Source organism: Terrapene carolina, unplaced genomic scaffold (genome assembly GCF_002925995.2).
Source record: "Terrapene carolina triunguis isolate 2854851 unplaced genomic scaffold, T_m_triunguis-2.0 Scaffold523, whole genome shotgun sequence".
Classification (NCBI taxonomy): Eukaryota; Metazoa; Chordata; order Testudines; family Emydidae; genus Terrapene; species Terrapene triunguis.
The window spans coordinates 210,013-233,032 of NW_020664874.1; the positions used below are offsets into that span (position 1 = coordinate 210,013).

General features: G+C 45.3%; 1 protein-coding gene across 1 annotated transcript; it reads right to left on the minus strand.

The window, feature by feature from the left end:
* Positions 1-3,389: 3,389 nt before the first annotated feature.
* On the minus strand, positions 3,390-22,762 carry HADHB (hydroxyacyl-CoA dehydrogenase trifunctional multienzyme complex subunit beta). The gene is made up of 16 exons (XM_024204899.2): positions 22,683-22,762; positions 21,698-21,772; positions 21,294-21,335; positions 18,917-19,013; positions 17,664-17,708; positions 16,148-16,247; positions 14,730-14,817; positions 13,727-13,914; positions 11,110-11,290; positions 10,321-10,442; positions 7,695-7,774; positions 7,561-7,608; positions 6,590-6,677; positions 5,534-5,608; positions 4,816-4,980; positions 3,390-3,940 (listed from the first exon to the last, which is right to left on the minus strand). Exons 2-16 carry the CDS (start codon positions 21,762-21,764, stop codon positions 3,905-3,907), a joined length of 1,422 nt encoding a protein of 473 aa, XP_024060667.2. The 5' UTR covers positions 21,765-21,772; positions 22,683-22,762; the 3' UTR covers positions 3,390-3,904.
* Positions 22,763-23,020: the final 258 nt, after the last annotated feature.

Consider the following 23,020-nt stretch of genomic DNA (forward strand, 5'->3'; position numbering starts at 1 on the left):
TGCATCCGTCTCGTTACTTACAGAAGCAAATGCTTTTTGGAGGAGTAGTTCACTGTGTGTGTAGAAGTCTCTTTTAGGGTAATTAAAAAACGTTGACACATTCTATTGCTACAGGACCCTGTTGTGCAGTAATTTTTAAAGCCATTTTTCTCGTTTTACAACCCGCTTAGCCGACCTCCATGTTGAAAGTGTAGCTTGTACACATACGCGGCCTGCAGCACTTTGCTGATTATGTAGTTTGATAAACATCAGCTGCCTTATTAATAAAACAGCTTTAATCTTTTAAAAACAGCTTCTAATTATCTCTTTCCTAAATATTTTTCTACTTGGCAGGTTTTTGAAGACAAAAGCGGCTTTCAACTGACTGAGATTCTTCCATATGTCTGCATCATAAAAGCATTTACAGCTTCTGCGGGGGTGGGGGTGGGGAGATGAAATCTGTAGCTTCATTTTTTACCATGTTTTAGTTCCTTAAAAAAAAAAATTCAATTCTAAATTGAAGTTGCAAAGATGTTTTACATTTTAAATATATGCAACCTGCTGCAGCGAGGACACGGTGAAGAACGGCAGCCGTCAGCAAAACGCAGAAATAAAACTTCAGCAAAGCAGCAAATTCCTGTCAATATTTGAATGTATATCATAAAAAGAGGATGCTCATAAAATAGTAAAGTCATGTAGCAGTGTGTGTGTGCTGGCGGAAGAGAAGAGCTGATACAGTCTGTAGTGTAAATACGAGGCTATAAATACCAGCTTCTGCCTGGGAAATGCCAAGGTGAAGAATGACGTTAAACGTTAAGTTTCGAGAGGACACAGGTGGAATAAGAGTGCTGGTTTGCTCTGCTGGCTCTGCAGGGCTGAACTAACCAGGTCTGACGTGGAGACACTGAGAGAACATGGGTTATTTGGTCCCCGTTCTCTGAGCTGCTACAAGTATTCCTTAGCCCAGTACAGCAGCTCGAGCTGCTCAAGGAGCAGAGGTTAGCTGCAGCATGGTCCAGTGGGTAATAGGGCACTAGACTAGACACCAGACCTAGTTTCTAATCCTGGGTCTGTGACCGACCTGCTGTGCAATTTTGATCAAGTTCCCGCTCCAGTCACTCTGTCTTGTCTAGTTAGTTCATACGCCCTTTGGGAGCAGGACCACACTCTGACTGGGTTTGTACAGTGACTGGCACAGTGGGGGCCTATTGTATTTGGGCCTCTAAGTATTACTGAAACACGTCTAATCAACACCCGTTTAGCAAGGGTAGCCACTGTGACAGCAGATAGTCAAAAGTACTCAGAGCTGTTCAGGTACAGCGTTGAGCAGTGGACAAGGAACATGCACCTGCTTGGATGGACAGAGAAAGTGCAGCAGTAAGAGAGCGACTTGCCAAAGGTCACCCAGCAATTCAGTGGCAGAGCTGGGAAAACAACTCGATCTCCCAGGCCCTGTGTCCTGGGCAACGCTGCCTCTCCCGTGCAGCAATTGGCAGCTCTATGGCGAAAGCTGGGGCACGCTTCCCTGGTCTCTGATGAAGCTGCACCAGCTTACAGCCAGGGTTAACGTGACTAATGACAACTCGTAGGTTTGAACACCAGCTTTCTAGCAGGGAGAGGAGAAATCCCTTGACTAAACACAAATGGATACGTAGCCTCCCAGCGTTTACAGCTTGCCGAGGTGCCTATTTCAATCACAGCTGGTTCCTGTGACTGACCCTCCCCTTTTGGCTAGTGCAATCACTGGTGAACTGCTTCTGGAGCCCCCTAAACTCATTCGGCTAGAAGGACCCCAAGGCACATCCTCCTATCTCCTAACCAGAGCGTCAGTGGAAGAGTTCAAATGGGGGGGATGTTTTCGTTAGGCTCCCTCCCACTAGAGAAAGCAGCTAACGTGGGTTTATGCTAAATTGCATGTTCTGGAGGCAGCAGTTCTGCTTGTTTAATCCTGTGTGTCTAAATCCAGGATACGTAGCCCCATGTTCAGCCAAGCTCCGCTCCCACTGGAGTTGACAGGAGTTGCGGCTGCTCCCCCCCTCTAAGCAGCCCTTGCGTAGATGTCTAACTTGGCCAGGCGAGCTAGGGACTGACGCTGCACCTGTCACTCTCCTATCACAATGGGAAGGGACAGGTTGGTTAATAATTTACCAGCAATTAGCGTAACACAGCAGGTTTCCGGCCCAGCACTTCCAGTTCCTGGGTGACAGAAGGTGACCGTATGGAGAAATGAATGTAACCATAAAATGTAATGGACACTCATGATACATTTCGGACAAGCAGTCGTAGAGAACAGGCGTTAGCTCCCCAGCACATTAACATTGCTCCCTTATATCCAGTCTTGGTCCCCCTCTTATGCAGCCGTCCCAGTGCTTGTGAAGCAACAGCATTATTCATGGCTTATGAGTAAAGGGGGACCAAAACTAAGGCGATTTTGTGACTAGTATTTTAATAACCACTGGTGAACTCTGCTCTTCACCTCAGTGTCTGCCTCCGCTAATCCCGTGCATTATGTATTCAAAATCAGACCTGCAGCACACGCCTCTTTTATAAAAGGAAACTAGGGAAAATGGCATTGTTTAGTCAAAACTGTTTTAGAAAAGTCTGTTTCCTCACCGTTGCAAACGGCACAAGCTCTGTTCTGTTTAATGTCCTGAGAATTTTAAGCATACGACAGAAAAAAAACCAAGCCCAAAGTTACAGGCCGCTGTGACATATCCCATGTAGTTGTAGCCATGTCGGTCTCAGGATATTAGAGAGACAAGGTGAGGGGGGGGTAATAGCTCTTATTGGACCGACTTCTGTTGCTGAGAGCGACAAGCTTTAGAGCCCCACAGGTGTGGGAAAGGTGCTCCCAGCGTCACAGCTAAATGCAGAGTGGAACAAAGCGTCGCCCGAAGAAGAGCTCTGTGGGACTGAAAGCTTCACTCTCTCTCTCCCCAACAGAAGTAGGCTGACGTGAGATGAATCCTCCCATAATCCTGGTTTGGAGAGCACAGCTGATCTGCACGGCCAACAGCAGACAATGGAACTGAGAAACAATTGGATACTGAATTCAAATTCTTACATCGCTCCTATTTTTTCCCCTTCATGGTTCAATGTACTGCAGACTTTTGTATTACAACATGGAACTAAGCTGTCCTGGGGGAAGCTGGAGGGTTTGGAAGATGAGTAGGGACAGTTTCACATGAACATATTAGTTTTATTTCTTAGCATTCAATTCTGGAGCACAGTTCTGCAGCACAGTGTGGATTCTGGGGCAAATTCTGCGGAGCCCCTCACTCCTATTTTCAAGAGCCCAGAATAGCCTGGTGATGTTTCCAAGCAGACAAGCCTCAGAGTACATACACTGACGGTTTCACGCGCTAAGGGTAAATAATCAAGAAGAAAAAGAAAAAAAAACCTGCCCAGTCTTCAAATTCTTCTCTGGTTTATTGAGGCTGACAAGTACCTAAAGCAGTTACAGTTACTTCCCAATGCCGTTTGGACTCTGCACCATCCTTTATACACACTACCTCCTTCAACTCAGTTTGCGCCTCCTCTTTGATAAGCCACATCCCTAACTGGACAGACGGCGCCTGTAGATGGACACACTAAATACTTGGCAATTCTCTGTTTAGAACAACTCTTCACATTCCCAGACTGCATTACTCATTTCTTCCATAAGAAAAACCCCGTTTATAAAAAGTTACCGTTTTTTTGGTTAACTGCAGGAGCCCCGACAGGCCTAAGAGCCACGCTAACTGTTTGGTGGTGTATTTGACAGAGCGTTAATTTGTTCCGGGTCACTGATGGGGTAACGAGAAGATATTTACAAAGGCCACCAGGAATCCTTTCCAAGAAGGATCACAGCTACGTTATTAGTGCATTGAAATGGCATTGCCTGGCACAGGACACGTCCAATTCCATTCAGCAGTTCCTTGTCCTCTTACTGGGGGTAAAGTTCCACAATCATTGCATGGCCCTGAAATGGAGACGCAAAGCACGGTTACTCTAGGCTGAAAGGCACTGTCTGCAGTAAACGTACAAGTCAGCAGAAGAGCTTCATTTCCAAAGGATGTTCGTCATATTGTACGAACAGGAAGAGATGAATAGCAGGCGTTTACTCAGTGGCAGCACACTACAGACATGGGTTGGATTATCTGGTGCCATTCCCGAAGCACTACGGGAGGCAATGCATTCCTTTCAGGGGATGGGATTAGAAAGCATGCTGCGGGCTACTCAGGGGTATCCCTCTCACCCAAATTAGAATGATTATGCAGCTTCCACAGAGTCTCAGCTAGCCCTCTTTAGATCGGTTAAGTGAGGATAGGACTGGTCTGGATGTGACCTCTCAAGTTACTGAGTAACCCAATCTACTGCCGCTAACCACAACTGCCTAACAGCAATAGGTGTAATACTTCTCTAGCGCTTTCCAAGTGCCACTGGAGAGCAGGTGCTATCTGCCTTTTTCACACAGAGGTTCTCGTTCCTTACACGGGGAGATGGAACCTAACAAGCCAGACTTCAGTAGGATCCTCAGGGTTCATGAGACACTGAAAACCACCCCCGCAGTAAAGAATCATTCCTGCCTTTCGCACTATATCAACGGTGACATGCAGCACTGGCCACCAAATAAGGGTCACTCTCGGACAGCACTGAAATGCTGCAAAAGCAAGACTGGCTGGCTCCTTAGCCCAGCTGCCTGGATGGTATTAAGGAAACCTGATGGTAACAAACTTCAAAGCTGCACCGATGTCCAACATACACAGGACATGACTTCTTGGTACCAAGAGGAACAGAGGAATTCCTGCCCGTCTCAGCAGAGGGCACAAAGCCAGCAAGTCCATGCAGCATTACCTGTCCTCCCGCAGCACAGGCAGCAACCACACCGTACTGCCCTCCTTCTTTCTTCAGCCGGTGCGCCGCAGTCATTACTAAACGGCAGCCAGTGGCACCAAAAGGGTGGCCCAGAGACAGGGAGCCACCCCACTTATTGAACTTCTCCAGAGGCGGGGCTCCAACCTGCAAGAACAAACCAAAGGAACGGGCTTGCCAACCTCTGCCTCCAAGGAGCCTGTCCCGCTCCCTCGGAGTCCTTCCCGCCGCAGATGAGAACATAACCAACATGGAGATCAGGGGCTGAAGAGACCTACGAAGCCAGCTAGTCTCTGCTGCTGGCGTGCTCCCTACAGCTTACATATGTGTTTCACTGCAGTGTAAGCAAATGTAAGAGGCTTTATGGTGATAGGATGCCATCTACAGCCAGTTAGCTGCTAGAGGCCAGTGGTTTAATCTCACCTATCATTTTTACTGAGAAACATTAGCCGCACAGCTCTAGATCTTTGCCTTCTCTTGGTGCTGAAGTGCCAGAGGTCACGTCAGAGTAGCTACAGCGCCTCGAACTAGGAAGAACTGAACCATTTATTGATTTTTAGGAAACTGAGTATTTCTCCCTTGTATCAACACAATACGGGCCTTAGAATTGCTATGCAGTTCGGATAGGTTTTTACAGCAAGGAATGAAAATTGCAAAAGCAACACTGACCTTAAAACCTGCTTCCTCACTCTGTCCTTACCTTAGACTTTCTGCCCATGTAGTTTTGTGCAAACCAATCTGAATCCATAGCTTTCAGGTTAGCCAGAATCTGCCCCTAGAAAGGAGGGGAAAAGACTCAAGGACGACAGCAGACTCAGAATGAAGTCCAGTACAAGGTGTGTTATCCGGCCCTGTACCACCCGGAAAGCTCTATAAACCGGCGTTTCTAATCTTCAGAGAAAGTCCGGTTTATATAGTCTGTTTGGCACCTGCCTGGCTCCCCATGCCTCCCCGGAAGCGACAACAGGTCCCTGCTGCTCCTAAGTAGACGCTCAGCAGGCGCCTCTGCGCACTGCTTCCGCCCACAGGCGCCGCCCCCGCAGCTCCTATTGGCCGCAGCTTCCAGCCAATGGGAACTGCGGAGCCAGCATTCGGAGCAGGGGCAGCACGCAGAGCCGCCTGCCACACCTCCGACTAGGAGCGGCAGGGACAGGTTGCTGCTTGCGGGAAGCTGCCCAAGGTGAGCGCCCTCTCCGCCCCCGGATCCAGCACCCCGAAACCCCAACCCCCTGCCCCGAGCCCCCTCCTGCACCCAAACTCCCTCCCTCTTAGTTAAGTAGCATTTTTCACTTACCAGCACCCCCCATTCCCAACATGCCGGACAGAAAAGCTTTTACTGTAAACGGTGGAGTACTAACAAGTTAGGGGTATCTTAGTTTCCTCAAACTAGTCAGTGATCAAGAAGGATGAACACAGCTGGCTGTACACAAAGGGCTCAAAGGAACATCATTTGCATGAGCCTTGTCCCAGTCAGTTGACACCTTAGAGAAAAATGTTGCCTCTGATTAACTGAATAAACTGTCTGCACAGAGCACCTCAGCCCAGACTAACTGTTAATGTACAAAATCATAGTGTGCATATATAAAACCCTACATCTGATGAAGGAAACCGAATAAGAAGAGAGCTCTTTCCACTCCTGACATAAAACCAAATTAAATATCCTTGCTATAGATCTTACGCAGGAGAACCCAGATCTGCAACCCAAGACACACTGGTGTGTCACCTCCTCCATGCATGTTCCTGTGCAGATACTTACAGCGAAAGCTTCATGAAATTCAAACACATCAATATCAGCCAGTGTTAGACCAGCCCTCTCCAACACTTTGGGAGTACCATACGTTGGCCTAAAGAGTCAGAAAAGCAAGAGTGACATTAATGCATGTGTTCCATGGACTCCTCCCCACTTCCTTCACTACGATCCCTATTATAACCTCCTCTCTCGCAAAATGGAGCTGCAGCGTTTAAGATGCCAAACAAGTAAGTGCTCACGAAGCTTTCAGCCTCTCTCACTCAAACTGATGTACAACCCAAAAGCCACCACCATCCCATACAGAGATGCGTTAGGGAGGTGAAGACGAGCATTTCACCCCATTTCTAAAGTTAATTGACCTCTTTTGGCTTTGTGTGCAAGTCTGGAAAGACCGGGCATCAAATCCGATTAGCTGGATTTTAACCACATTCAAATTCTCCAAGTCTTGAGATGTATGCTAACATCAACACTAATGAATCATAGAACTGGAAGGGACCTTGAGAGGTCATCTAGTCCAGCCCCCTGCACTCATGGCAGGACCATCCCTGACAGGTGTTTGTCGAACCTGCTCTTAAAACTCTCCTGTGATGGAGATTCCACAACCTCCCTGGGCAATTTTTTGCAGTGCAAAGTCTTGTGACTTGTTACTTGGCTGGTTAAGGCAGCTTAATACTGCCACATGTATCAATAACCTGAGGCAACACCATGCCTTGCACATGCCTGAGTACCCATGTAACTGTGTTGCTATAATCCCCGCCTCAGCTCTACCCTATTCTCAGTCATCTCCATTTGCTGCATCATGTCTTGTACCCAGATTTTCTCAGCCCTTTGAGGCAGGGCCCAGATCTCTGGCTGGCTGGAACGCGCCTAACTAAACGCTCAGACATTCTACAGCAAGCGAAGCATTTAGTGCTAGTAACTGATAATGTCCATCAATGCTAAGTGTTTGACTATGCTGGCCAGAAGCCAGCACTTACCCCAGCAGGAGCTGGTCCTTTGGATCCTGGGACACGTACACAAAATCCCTGCACAAGAGAAGCACCATTAGTACCAGAACAGAAAACAAAAGCAAGACCAGCTTTCAGAAGCCAGATGGAATGGTTCCTTGTACCTTAGGTAGGCCTTTGGTTTATATCCCATCGCCAGAGCCTTCTCCTCAGACATAATCAGAACTGCCGAAGCACCATCCGTCTGAAACAGCCAGACAAACTCTGTCAAGCAACTACTCACAGAGCGCTCACACCATGCAAAGGCGACAAGTCTCTAAGTGTTTGTACAGGGCCCCAGTCGCCGTAGCAGACACAATCTTAGTACAAACAAACTATACAAGAATGTAAATACAAATGCTGCTCTATAAATGTATCTATAACCATCCACCAGAAAGTTACATTACAAGTCACACTTGTCTGCGTGTAATTCATTAGGCTGTGGAACGGAGAGCTCCCAAGAAAACTGGCAGAAGCCTCATCACTTGGGATAAAGAACTAGGTAAAATACACCGTAGGGAACAATGCAGCACTGGTTGAGGCAGATGGTAAGATGACCTATGAGTGGGTTGGCCAAACCAATAAGGCTGCTGTGATAGCAATGTATCAGAGGGGTAGCCGTGTTAGTCTGTAGCCACAAAAATGAGGAGTCCAGTGACACCTTAAAGACTAACAGATTTATTTGGGCATAAACTTTCATGGGTAAAAAACACTTCTTCAGATGCATGGAGTGAAATTACAGATACAAGCATAAATATACTGACACAGGAAGAGAATGGAGTTACCTTACAGGTGGAAAACAAGTGTTGATAAGGCCAATTCAGTCAGGGTGGATGTGGTCCACTCCCAACAACTGATGAGGAGGTGTCAATACCAAGAGAGGGGAAATTGCTTTTGTAGTGAGCCAGCCACTCCCAGTCCCTATTCAAGCCCAAATTAATGGTGTAAAATTTGCAAATGAATTGTAGCTCTGCAGTTTCTGTTTGAAGTCTGTTTTTGAAGTTTTTTTGTTGAAGGATGGCTACTTTTAAATCTGTTACTGAGTGTCCAAGGATACTGAAGTGTTCTCCTACTGGCTTTTGTATGTTACCATTCCGGATGTCCGATTTGTGTCCATTTATTCTTTTACGTAGAGACTGTCCAGTTTTGCCAATGTACATGGCAGAGGGGCATGCTGGCACATGATGGCATGTGTCACATTAGTAGATGTGCAGGTGAATGAGTCCCTGATGGTGTGGCTCATGTGGCTGGGTCCTCTGATAGTGTCGCTAGAGTAGCTATGGGGACAGAGTAGGAAATGGGGTTTGTTACAGGGACTGGTTCCTGGGTTAGTGTTTCTGTGGTGGGGTGTGTAGCTGCTGGTGAGTATCTGCTTCAGGTTGGGGGGCTGTCTGTAAGCGAGGACTGGCCTGCCCCCCAAGGTCTGTGAGAGTGAGGGATCGTTTTCCAGGATACGTTGTAGATCATTGATGATGCACTGGAGAGGTTTTAGCTGGGGGCTGTAGGTGATGGCCAGTGGTGTTCTGTTATTTTCCTTGTTGGGCCTGTCCTGTAGTAGGTGACTTCTGGGTATGCGTCTCGCTCTGGGAGTGGCTGACTCACTACAAAAGCAATTTTCCCTCTCTTGGTATTGACATCTCCTCATCAATTGTTGGGAGTGGATCACATCCACCCTGACTGAATTGGCCTTGTTAACACTGGTTCTCCACTTTTAAGGTAACTCCATTCTCTTCATGTGTCAGTATATTTATGCCTGTATCTGTAATTTTCACTCCGTGCATCTGAAGAAGTGGGTTTTTACCCACGAAAGCTTATGCCCAAATAAATCTGTTAGTCTTTAAGGTGCCACCGGACTCCTCATTGTTTTTGTGATAGCAGTAGCATACATAGATGTGGCTCTTTAGTAAGTGCGTTTTTGGCAGAATGCTGGTCTGTGAATTGGGGGGGGGGGGGGGGTTGTGCCATTTTGACAGCTACAGTGCTTGCATAGTCTGAGTTTCAGAGCATTGTAATTGGTTCATGTATGCAAAACTAAATCCTAATATTTTACAGCACAGTGTCCTTGATGCATTGATTTTATGGTGTCTCAAAAGGAGAATGTATTTCCAAGTTAATCTACAGCTCTGCTGTACGCAATGGCCCTTATATGCCAATGTTTTGCAGTGGAGTCAATTCTAAAGTAGTATTACACCTAAGCAAGTTCCCAGGAACTCAGGCAGAAAACGCTGTTGCTGCTTGTGAAACACCAGCATTACTTTATAGCACAAAGAAAGGAGCAGTTATTGCAAAATGTGAACAGGATCTAAACACTAGAGCATCTCCTCTGTGCTGCACATGGGGACAAGACACATACCTTGTGCATTCTGGGGGAGACTTTCAAAGGCATAAGCACAGTTAGGCACGCAACTTCATTCAAAGTCCCAGGGAATTGGGTGTGTAACTCCCATTTGTGCCTTGGGAAACCTTCCCCTGTCCTCTTCTGAGGGCAATTATAATGAAGCCAACAGGTAAAGCAGCCTCAAGTGTTTATAATGAACCTTCTGCTTTTATTTCGGGGGGTTGCTAAATTTAAATTTGTTTAAGAAAAAATGCAAGTGTCATTTTTCAACTTAAAGTGGATGACATTATGGAAAAGCCAACGAGGTTGGAGTCGTGTTAAAGTCACAGAAATATAGTGTAGGTAGCTACAATAGGTAGAAAAATAGCTCAGTCTCACATATTGCTACACAAATGGATGGGGGTGTACGTTACCAGGAAGGAGGAGTTGGCAGCTGTGACAGTCCCATAAGGTTTGACAAAAGCAGCTTTCAGTTTGCCCATCTGCTCCATGGAGGACGGACGGACTCCATTATCTTTGATAACAGTATCTTTGCCTGTTAAAACAGAGCATTAACCTCAAAAGGACGTGGGCATCAGACCCCACTTTACAGAAAAGAATGTGAGAGAGAATCTATGTTCCATGGGAAATGGAGTGTAAGGAAAGAATGGAGGCGTCATTCATTTTATTTGCTTTCTTGCCAAAATAGTTTAGTGTTAAGGGAACAGTCTTGAGTACTGAAAAAATTCTGCTTCTTTCAAATTGATGATTTTCTGAAGAAAAAAAAAAAAGCTTTCTAAGGAGCACAACTGGTATGTGCTTCATCACACTGGCACTTTTCCTAGGCTGGTTTTTAAACTAGACTGGTTAGTTCCCTGCGGTGTCAGTTGTTGCTTGTTAACTCTTCGATACAAAGAGCAGGATTCCTCACCTGTGAGCTCCTGATCTGCCCCGGACGAAGGCAATCATCACCAAATAAGCAGGGAAATGGAGTAGGGCACTTCAAGATTTAGATCACAGACTCAGCAAGGACACATGCTCCTAGATCACTACTTTCTTGTGCAGGGACAGATTGTAAATGAAAGATTTTAAATCGATTTAACACTGCTGAGGAGTGAAAGCGTGCCGAGAGATACAAAACTCCATGACCTGGGCCCTGGCCACTTTCCTTTATAAAGGGAGTGGCGCTATTTTGGGTTAGCATTAGAACACATGGCTTTTACCTGGCACTTTGAAGGGTACCACGTCAGTGAGCAGCCCCTCATCCTGGGCTTTCCTGGCCAAAGTGTGGGAACGCAGGGCGTACTCGTCTTGTTCCACACGGGAGATAGCAAAGGCGGCGGCCAACCTGTCTGCTGAGTGTCCCATGGTCTCACTGGTGGAAAACTCTGCTACAGCTGGGAGCTAGAGGAAAAGGAAGCACAAGGTAAGCATACGTAAATACCATCTGTTCCAATGGTGGTTATGGGCAGCACACTATGCTACACCATTGGAACTTAATATTTGGATACGTTTCATACATGTAAATCCTTGACGTCCTCCATTGATAAACAGAGCAATTAGCTTTATACAAATAATGCACATTATCCTACTAAGATCAAATAAACTAGAGGAATCCCCACTTCTGAACCACAGATAACACAGGAATGCCCAAACTTGGACTGAGTAAGGACCATACTGGCCACTTGCCAGGGGCTTGAGGCCTGCTCCCAGGTTGCAGACAATGAGGTAGTTAGCACCTGCCCTTGTATTTAATATGGAGCTGCAGACCAGAGAGACAAGAGGCCCCAAAATGAAGTGAGGCCAGGTGGCTTGGAGCAATGCATGCTGGGGCCTGCAGCCTCTGTGGCCCACACCTCCATAGGAAGTAGTATGCTACACAAGTGGGCCAAATTCAAGTCATCCCTTATTTAAGATTTAGTCCTCCTCCATCCTGAGAGAATGGAAGACAGCTTCATCCACATGCATGTGAGCCAAGACTCCCACGCTGCTGGGTGTGCTATTTTTAGGGCCCTTCATTTTCAGTTTTTATTTTAATTTTTCCCAGGAATTTATCAGAGTTTATTACCACACCACCACAAATGGGGGGAAAAATCAGTGCAAAAAACAATTCATAATTTTTCTGGGTAAATATCAGGGTTGTTTTGGTGGACAGAAACTCAGGGAAAAAGTATTCAGTGGATTGATGCTTTGAATTCCGTTCAATGTGGTTTGCTGCAGAACTAAAACAGAACTCAAAATACGCCACCTCGGAGTTTAAGAAAACAGTATATCTCTAGACCCCAAATAAAACTTTTCAGTTGAATAAACAGTTTACTGGTGTAGATTTAGAGCTATTAGCCTGTAAATATTTACATTTAATAATTGAGTCACACCATTCGCAGCGCATTTACTCAACTTCATCCTTTTCTCCTGTTTTTTTAAAGCTTTCGAATACTTTTGTGTTCGGAAACGTATTCTGATACCAATTTTTGTTGTTTTCCCAGTTTAGTGTGTCAAATCTTTAAACCGTTATCTGCCAACAGCTTGAAATGCATACATGGTGGGCGTGAGATTCATCAGTACGTTCAGATGCGCATGCACTTCAGAGCTTGCATGCGTGTCTGTTTATTGTGCATCTTCTAGACTAATGCCTTACTTCAATAGGCAGCTTTGCATACACACACAGACTAATGTATTATCGTAATACATACATCTCATATAATGTACTGTATTTTCCTAATAAAACAAGTTACTTTTTATATATTTGAATGATACAAAAGTAGGGTAAAAATCAGAAAAAAAAACTGAAAAATACTTTTTGTAAAACCCAAGAATTTTTCAGTAAAAATTGGTTTAAACTGCAAATGAAAGGGCTTGGCTATTTTCCAGTTCAGGGAGTCTGCAGCATTCAAATCCGGGTGTCTTATCTCTCAACTGCACTTGTACCATTAGCGGACGATAAAGGATACTCTATTAATAGTATGTGGGCAAAAATACCCTCTCTGGTGACCACAGAACTCCAGGAGCCCTCAAATCATTCACTGTGAATAAAACCCTTTTCCTACCTATTTCCACCACTTTTCAAGTCCCCTTTCCTCCGACCATGAGAGCAGGTGGTGGGGCTTCCTTTACAGCATGAAATGGAGAGCCCACTATCTAAATGGGCAGGCTGCCCATTCTCACCTCTTCTTATGAAAGCATTCAGTCTCCTGCAGGACTGGGTCCCTGGAGAGTAAATGGATTGTGTATTTAAGAGGTGTCAATCAGATGCACAATCCCATCAATAGTGGGAGGGGAATGCTTGCCTCTGTATTCGATGTGCTGAAAATGCACCTGATGCGTCACTACTAGCTTGAGGAGCAATTCATTTTGTCCCTCAAACTCCAGGTTCTAAGAGTTTCAGAAGGTCAAGACGAATTGCACGGCATTTAGGCTGGCAGGGTACGTTTCCCCTTTACACATTTTAATGTCTTCAGTAACCGCTCTATGCTAGCAGTTCGATGAGTTGGGAAAAGAGATATTTTGAAGTTTTAATAGGTGAAGCTCACTAAGTGCGAGCCTGACTGTCAGGGAACCACGTAGGCAAAAGCCATAAGTAGTTCCTCAAAGCATTTTAGGAGCTATGCTAATTCACTGAAAGCTTGGCCTAAACCTAAACAGGCAGCATGATGCAGAAGAAACATAGTCTGCACCCCCACTTAACCATCACCATGTTGAATTCTCCACAGGGGCAACATTAAATTCCTTTCCCCTGGAGCGTGTGTTATTTTACAAGCAGCTATCAAATGGCAAACTACAAAAGAGGACAGACTTGAGAACCCTAGACGCCTACTGAGAGATGGAAAGGAGGAGATTTACCTCGGGGGCAAAGTAATCAGGACGGATTTTAGCAACCAGCGCCAGCCTCTGGCCCAAGGTCTTGGCCCTGTTAAGGGAGAGCAGAGTCTTCCTCATCTTCCTGCTGTGACGAATGGGAACATCCGACATTAACTCCACACCACCAGCTACCACAACATCACACTGGCCAGATGCAATCAGACCAACACCTACAGGAAGCGATGAAGAAGATCATCAGAAGTGTGGGTGGACATCTTTAAAAGAAGCTGAAATACTTTCCCTTACTGAAGAGAAGCAACAACTAATCAAGGATTTCTCAGGAGCAGATGCAACCAACAGAAACATCTCTAATCAAGGAGAATATTTTGCTTTTTTGCACAGTTGGTCAGCAAACAGATTTTTGATCAGATGAAAAATTGAGATTAAAAAAAAAAGTTGTCCTGATATGGGACAAAGCACCAAAAGTTCAGAATTTTTCACAAAATGAAACTTCAGAAACCTTTGTTTCAGGTCTATTGAAATTTCAATAAATTCAAAACTTTTTTTTTTTTCTGATTTTGACAAAATTAACAATATTCTAAATTGAACTCTCCGGTCTTCTGTAATTTTGCTTCTACTTCCCACTATTTTCATGCAAGGAATTGAGGCAACAATATCCCTCAAACAATTTGGGGTAGAAACCTGGATCTTCAAGGTTTGCTCAGTTTGGGCTATACTGAAGGTGATGTTAGCATAACAGGCTACAACTCTGTCAAGTTCAAGTCTTTACCTTTCAGTTCTTCTGGACAATTTTGAATCTGAGTGGAGACTGCTCCTGATGATCAAGAGCTCCTGAAGGCCTGGAACACGTACTTCAAAAATCTCTGCTAAATTTCACTGAGCCAGTGGTTCAATAGCCTCCCCATCTAAGCCTCCTCCAGACACTTAACCATGTTCATTAAGATGTGCAGGTAGGACAGGGGAATAGAAGATGGCATTAGCAGCCTCTCTTCTAATCTACTACCTGTTCTTTCAGCCAACATACCTGTGGTCATAGCTTGGTTTGAAGAGATGCAAGCCATAGTGACCGTGTGAGCTGGAGTTTTGTCAGAGAAGCCAGCTCCCAAGGCAGCCTATGGGCAACACAAGATAATGATTAAAACCCCCCACCAGCTCTACCTCACAGTACTTGCTTCTTGAAACATTAAATGACAGACATCTTTGCAGAATTTAAGCTGCAAACGTGTCAAGTTTCCACCTACGCAGCTGAGGTAAGGCATTCTGCACGCGTTCACTATGAGGAATCTTCCTTCTATTGTAAGCAGAGAGCTGGCCTGCTGTCTGCCTCTCAAAGCTCTTTATCAAACTACACGGGCAACCATGGGCAGACCGTAAATGAACAGACAAATTCCTCTTATGCAACACAGCACCGTATTTCTGAAAACTTCATGTACTTTTGCTTCACCCTATCATCTATTATTTATAGATGCAAGAAAATGAATGTAATTTTGTTTGAGAACTTGAATACACTGCAGTCGAATACAAGCTGTAATTTGCATATAACTGAACAAATGTTTGTGGCAGACCAAGCTTTCCTGAAAGCAAGGCTGTATAATAGGAATGACAACAAGCTCTAACAGAGCAGGGAGTGGAGGCCTCTGTCACAAAAGAATAACTATTCTGGAATACGTGTTGCCATAAGAAGACACACCTTAACTGACACTCAGCCAACTAGTTTAAAGTTCAAACCTTCTCTGGAAGTTAAAATTAAACCACAGTCTCAGTTGACTGACAGGAGGTCAAAGAAAACACTTGCACATATAAAAATAACCTGATGATTGAATCTGAGAAGTACTGGAAATAACAAGTGCAGTTAGGTGAAATTATGTAACAAGTTTTAGGTGGGATCCTTTCCGGTGGAATGGCGCTGGCTGCTATGCAGAACACCAACTGAGGTTTCAAAAGCTAGGTTGATTAGAGCAGAATCATGTCTAATGTTCTGGAGATGGCTTTATAGTAACAGATTTCTACACTTTTCCCTGTATTATGTGTAGTCACTTCTCTCTTTACATCTGCCACCAGGAAAGGCAGCTAAGCTAGCAATCTCCAGAGCACTCAAATGCTGCATCTTGGATCTCCCAGCTTTATTTTTCAAAAAAATATTGTAGTGGTATCAAGTATTTCTGGCAAACCAGATCGTGATCCCAAGTGGACAGTTCAAGCAGAATGATTAATCATCCCTTATCAGGGCCCTGCCTTTCTGGGATTCCCCCAAGAGGGATTTTGCAGTGCACAGTATTAGAACTGAGAGGGTAGATTTATGATTTTAACGGGATGGGAGTGCCATTTAATTCCTTGCTGCACCACACAGTGTGAATGGCTTATTTTCCCAATCCACAAGGAGCAGTGATGAACTGATTCTTTCCTAGAGGTTAGTTCCCTCCGGTTAGCTGTTTAACCCACCTCTCTAGCAACATTGCTTGTTTTCACCTCCTGAATAACTGTGCCATAAACAATGTAATCAACAACTTCCTTCGGGACGTTGGTCCGGTTCAGCAACCCTCTGAAAGAAGAAGTCAGACAAGAAAATCTGCACCAACAAATAAAATGGTAACTTTGCCAAGGTCCCCAGGCACCCAATTTCAAAAGCTAGCTTGCAAAACAGGGACAACAGCGAGCATGCTTCCCTAATTCAGAGGGGAGGTTGCATATATGGCTGCCCACAGAAAGAGCTGGAAATGGACTCAAAATAGAAAAGGGAAACTCCACCTCTTCAATAACCCCCCTTCCCCCAATGCACAAGTGGTTACTACCTCTCTCCCCCAGCTTGGGGCAGCCTCAAGTCAAAACTAGGGGAGAGAAGAGGGAGTCAGAGATGTCACACCAGCCTACCCCTCAGTGTTTGAACACCTACTGCTTCTACAGGGATACACAAAAGAGAAGCAGCAATTTTTTTCATATTTCCATAGAAAACACCGTATACAAATCCTCAGGATATCTGTACAAACAAGCCTATACACCTCTGCACCCCATTGCAGGGATATATATAAAACTAAAATAAACACAAATTTGAATTCTGACTTCCTCAAACTATCGTGTAAAAGGCTACTACCAAATCCAAGCGGCCAGTGCACCACTTAACACCAGCATGCAGTCCGTGAATATAAAGTGCACTGTTTGCACGCCGGCAGTCAATCAGATTGACTCCTCTTTGAATCCCTCCTCCGGCTCCCCCTTGGCTACTGCATCAACCTCACAGCCAAGGCTTTGCACGACTCCAACCCAGCCTTCAACTCTTTCAGAGTCATGTCCCCACTGCCCATCAACAATGCCAGCCTTGACAAACTCCTCCCCCCATTCCCCAAACTCCTGCCTTCACACCTTCTTCCACACTGCCCCCAAAGGTAAGTACGGAATGACCTCCCACAGTGCCAGGACCCCATCTTCCCTCCTTCAAATCCCTCCTAGTGACCCTCCTTTTCCACATGACCCGCAAACGCTGTCAAGCTGCAGGCTGGAGAAGGCATGGGAGAGAAGAGAGATGAAATGAGAGGGGAAAAACACACACAGTACTAAGGTAGCTTTCCCTGGGTCTCAGTCACTGCCCCAATTTGCTCATCGTTCATTTTTCGTATTATATAGCGCCAAGCACATTCAATAGTAGATCATTTGAAGCAGAGCTGGCCAGGAGGATGACACAATATCCCCCTAACACGCACTTAGACAGTGCCTTCCTTCTGAGGCTCTCAAAGTGCTTTACAAGCAGTCAGTAGTATCACCATTTTGCACGTAGGTAATCTGAGGTAGAGAGGTGAAATGACTTGTCCTTAATCACATAGCTGAGTGACAAAGCGGGGAATACAGCCTAGGAACCCTGGGTCCCAGTATTGTCATCAGCACTAGATCAACCTCCCAGCACAAAACCCCAGTGCCAGCTAGCTTTCTGAGCCCCTCTTCCACTCAATTCTTGTTTACTCACTGCAGCGAGGCTCTGGCCAAGTCATGCGGCATCAGATCTGCATATCTGGAAGTTAAGACACACAGGCTTACAAAATAATCCCTGAAGTTATTTTATCATATCATTCAGAGCATATATTAATAGAACAGACACAGTAAGGCATCAGATAAGCAATCCCGGAGCTTTTTCACTTAAAAATGGCCATTTCACAGCCTTGTTTTGTGGAGACATGTCTACATGTGAAAAATCAATGTACAACTGCTGTATTAAGGAAAATCCTGAAACAAAATATAGCAACAGCAAAAATCGAAACTCTATCCCCTATTTACTTCCCTATGTAGGGAATTGTTAGTAATGGTCCTGATTCAGCTATGAAGTTAATGGCATTAAGTAACAGGTTTCTAACAAAGTCATCTGATGTAGTTTAAAGTTTAAAGACTATGCCTGGGTCTTGGAAGCAGTTTTCAATCATAGGTGCACTCACATGAATGGCATGTGAAGACAAATCAGTTGGGCTGCACGTTACTTACTGTGAACAGCGGACATATGTCAAGCCTAGAGAACCAAACATCCCAACCCAGCCCTTACACATCCCAATATACACAGGATTTTCTTTGTATTATTTAGTAATTCATCCTCAGTTCTCATCAGAATGTATTCTCTCCTTTCCCAAGCCAGACTGTCACACTGACTATGCCAGTTTCCTTATAGTTATAACAAAGAAGAGAGGAACCACTAGCTCACCTCTGCTAAGCATAAGGTACCACATGGTTGCAGCTACAGCCTTAGTTGATTGCAATCTTTTAGGTGGTGCTAATCCCTGTCAAGGAACACTGGAGTTGCAAGATATGTATTCTAACTCTTGGGGAAAATCATATAACTTTGGAATGCCCAATCCCTTTAAGCTTGTAATATGTATCAGGGCTCACAGAGTTTCACCTGTATAACAGCAACCAGTGACCTCGCCAAGATTAAAAACACAATACAAGAAGGAAGGGATCAAAACAAACCACCAAGTTTATCAACCTGGTAAAGATCAGAAAAACAAGTTGTTAAACGCCTTGCAGGTATTACATTCTTTACTCTTTCCTATTATGAGTAAGAGTAGCTACAAATGTCAGAACACATAGCAAGCAAACATCAGGCACTGAACGAAGTGAAAGCAGTTAGAGAAGTACAAATATACCAAGCCCAATGTTTTCCATTCTGATTCTACCTGAATCTTTCTGTATGATTAACCAAAGCAAAGAGGTGTATTTTCTTTTCATACTTACGAGGTGCCAGACTGTAAAAATGGAATGCGGACCCCATCGACCACAACAATATTCTTCACGCCATTTTTGGCTAAGGTTTTCTTACTCTTGGGCTGGACTGTTTGAAGAAAATATTTAAACAGCTATTGGCTAGAATCTGAGCAAGTCTGCAGCAAGATTTTCTTTAAAAAATAAATACTACTAGAAAGTTTGGGTAAACATTCTTCGGTGGTTAAGTCCCACATCAAGTAACTAGGAAGCCTGGATTGAATTCTTGTCTACCCCATGGCATGCAGCCTGATCTTGGGCAAGTCACTTTACTTTCTGTATCCCAGTTTCCTCACCTGTAAAGTGATTCAACTAAAACCTTGCAGTGAGCCAACAGCAGAGCTGGGAACAAGACATCCAATTCCTGACTCCCATTCCCAGTTAGTACTAGGATACTGTGGCACCAGGTGTCTTTGTAATGCTGGATCACAGTCATTAGAAACGAAAGAGACCTACTTGAACACCAAATTTACCCTGTACCTCCCATCCTTAGAGTAAGATAAAGTAATATATTGCAATACAGTAACATCTGACTGATCACTGTCAGGAGGCATTCTGGACTTGGTCCTAGAAAAATACAATTAATAAAAAGACTCAGTGAGTCAAATTTCTAGTGCAAACAGGGATTAAGAGTCCCCTGATTTGTTAAGACAACAATACGAAGTGGCTGCGTTTAGAAGACTGAGAAGGGCCATGGGATGTAAAAGCTGCTTAAATCCAGCTAAGCATGAGAACTTAAGCAAGTGAAAGTGCGAGTATGAAGATTCTGCCTAGTACTTGTGTTATTATAAGTGGGTTATTTGAGTAAAGCTAAGGGCAAGCATGAGCTATTTCCCAAATCAGAGTTGCTAGGCCCAAAATGGTTCAGGGGACCACAGACACTAAGAATTAGAACAATCAACAGCTAAATGAAGCAGCACTTAAGAACCCCAGCAGGCATTTTTAGTATCTAACTGTATATACCCACACTAAAGCCTAGAGCCCCTTACTCTGCGCCACCAGCTGGACCTTATACCCAATACCACAAGCCTTTTCTGGCCAGGGACCATCTCTTGGTCGGCAGGAGGACCTACGTATAACTATCAAGCTTAGGCCATTCCAGTTTATCCCCTTTTGGTATGGATCCTCCAAGTTAGGACACTCTCTCATCTGTTATGGTCTGAGCTCTGGTTCAGGTCCTTCTTCTGGGCTGTGATTAGTCTCTTCTATTGCTTTTCTGCAGCTGTTCCTAACAACCTAGTGGGATCCTTAGGGTCTGTAGGGCTGCCTACACAAAGACCATCCTACCTCCCAGTACCAGAGCCAGACAGACTCGGTCTGTTCCCGACCCTAAGAGAGGCTTTGTCTCTCACTTTCTGAATTTCCCTCTGGTTAGATGAGGAAAACCAATTAAGAGTCAGTTTCACTGTCAGGCTCCTAATGCTGCAATGTTGCAAAAACTCCAGAGAAAGCTTTGTTTTAAAGTCCCAATATATTTCCATTGGTCTTAGGTTTTATAAAACAAGCCAAATATTAACTGACAGCCTCCCTTGAATTGTGCACATTGAGTTCTTCCCACCTCACCTTTTTTCACATTCCATATCAATAGGATATTGACTATCTTGACATAGCAGGATATAGAAACTCTACCGAACATTAGGATGTATCAGATATCAAGGTGTGTCATGCCATTTTATAGCTGCCTGCTACCAGCTCTGATAGTCTTCAGCTAACGGTAGGATTTGCACTCCATATCTTCTCAACAAAAATTGGGGCTCATCTCTGACACATTAGAAACATGTGAGATGCAAGGTGTTAGGTTTTAAGACTATTTTAAACATTGACATTTGCTATACGTTAGGAATCAGGAGCCATATGTTATAGCTATAGAATGAAAGGAATAAGTACACAAATCAGAGACATTAGTTTTGTTTGTCCTCATAAGAAAGGGACTGACAGAAAAGGAATTTATATCCAGCCTGAAAATAAGCAAGTCCTACAGTCTAAAAGGTTGGAGTTTTGTTATTAAAAAAAGGAAAGTTAGGGAACAATTCTTTACAAAGCAACCTCATTGCATAAAGATTGGATTCTCTTTAATAAGGCAGTGTAAGATGAGCAGACTTGCTTTATGAAATATGCTTAGGTAGAAAAATCAGATATTTAGTAGACTTGTTCTTTTCACAGACCAGCTTTGATGTACTGAAAAAATATTTTGGTAACATATTTCTATGTTCATACTTTTAGAAATATACCCCCCAAAAAAGGAAGATTACACTGCATTTCTGTATCTGTCTAGGATATGTGCAGGGATGGGGAGGCACCTTGCCAATGTGCTCTTTCAGCAGTCAGGTTTTTAGTGTATTCACTTTACCTGCGGCATGTGACAGAGGGGAGCAGCTGAAGGATCTTGCAGCTGAAACACAAAAGACAGAGGGCAGAACAATTACTGACAAAAAAAATTACCGATAATACTTTAAAATGTGCTACAATAGTAGGAAAAATTTAGACAAGTAATCTGTGGTAACTGCACATTTAGAGAAAAATGTTGTGTACATTGTGTATAACCAGTTTGTGGGTTTTTCACAGCAATGGGGGAGAAAAACACTTTAAAAATAGGAAAAGTGGTTGTAAAAAAAAATTACATGGTGGCAAGGAGACTTGGGTGCAGTTGGCACACCTGAATCTACCTTTAACCCATTTTTAAAAAACAGCTAAATGACAGTGTCCTTTTGCACGGCATCAACTTAATTTTTTAACAATAAGAAGAACACTTACAGAATCCGACAGCCCATGTGGAAGTAGCAGGGAGGCTTCTGATAACACGGCTCAACATGGAAGTCATTTTGAAATCTAAAGCAGCGGAGGAGGTGAAAGACAACAATTAGTTGGTTCAGAGGTTTCAGGATGAGCAAGCTACCCAATCCACACACAGCCAAAGGAAATGGAGATACAGATAAATTTGTTAAGTATCTGAAGAAGTGAGGTTCTTACCCACGAAAGCTTATGTTCCCAATACTTCTGTTAGTCTTAAAGGTGCCACAGGACCCTCTGTTGCTTTTTACAGATACATTGGTTAGTCTCTAAGGTGCCACAAGTACTCCTGTTCTTTTTGAGAAGACCCTAGTGTCCAGTGGGGGAGGGACTGTCTTTTTGTGGCGGGTTTGTACTGTGCCTAACACTGGAGCTTTAGGCGCGATTGCAATACAAGTAAATAATAATCGTGCCTCTCGTAGGCTCAGGGCAGTACGTTGCAAGGTGTTCCGGGCAGACCCATTTTAAAATGCCCCCCGCCCGACCTTGCTGTTGGTTTGTTCATCCCGGCCCTGATTAGCCACAAACAACCCCTTGTGCTGCCCCCTCCTCCAGGCAATCCGAGCGGTGCAGGTGCCCGGGCCAGGGGGGACGAGCTGGGGCCGCTGCCCCCTGAGCTCAACTCCCTGCAACCGCCCTGGGGATCAGCTCCAGGGCAGGAGCCCAGGCCCCCGGCACTGCCCGACCTCTGCCCGCGGCGAGAGAAACCAGCTCCCCAACCGCCCCCTCCCCGCAGCCGGCCGCTCCCCTCTCAGAGCCCCCCCCCTCTTCCTCCCGTCCTTGCCGCCAGGCCCCCCGCCTCCTTCAGCCCCCCCCGCCACAGGCCTCCCAAGCTGCCGTCACTGCCCCCCCCCGCACCCCGGGGGCTCCCCCCATTCTCCCCCGCCCCGCCGGTCCCCGGGCGCCCCGTCCGAGCGAGGCGGGGACTAGGCCTCGCGCTGGGTCCCACCTCCGGGCTCGGCCGCCGCTCCCGTCGCTATGCGCAGGCAGCTCCCTTCGCCCTAACGACGCCCAAGGGCCGGCCGCGCCCCGTCTCAGGAAAGCCCCCTCCTGCCTCTCCCATAGCTAACCGCGGCAGTGCCTGATGGGAGCGCGCTCCTCCCCACGTCTGTCCGACCCCCCCACACCCCACCCCGCAGCTCGGCTTTGCTGTAACGGGCCGAGGGAAGGCTTGGGTGCGTAGCGAGGGGGGCGGGCCAGGGTTAGGATTGGGGGGGGGGTGAGTGAATCAGGCAACGCCCAGGGCAGCCCCGAGGGACCGGCGTATGAAAAGCCCCCGCCCCCCAC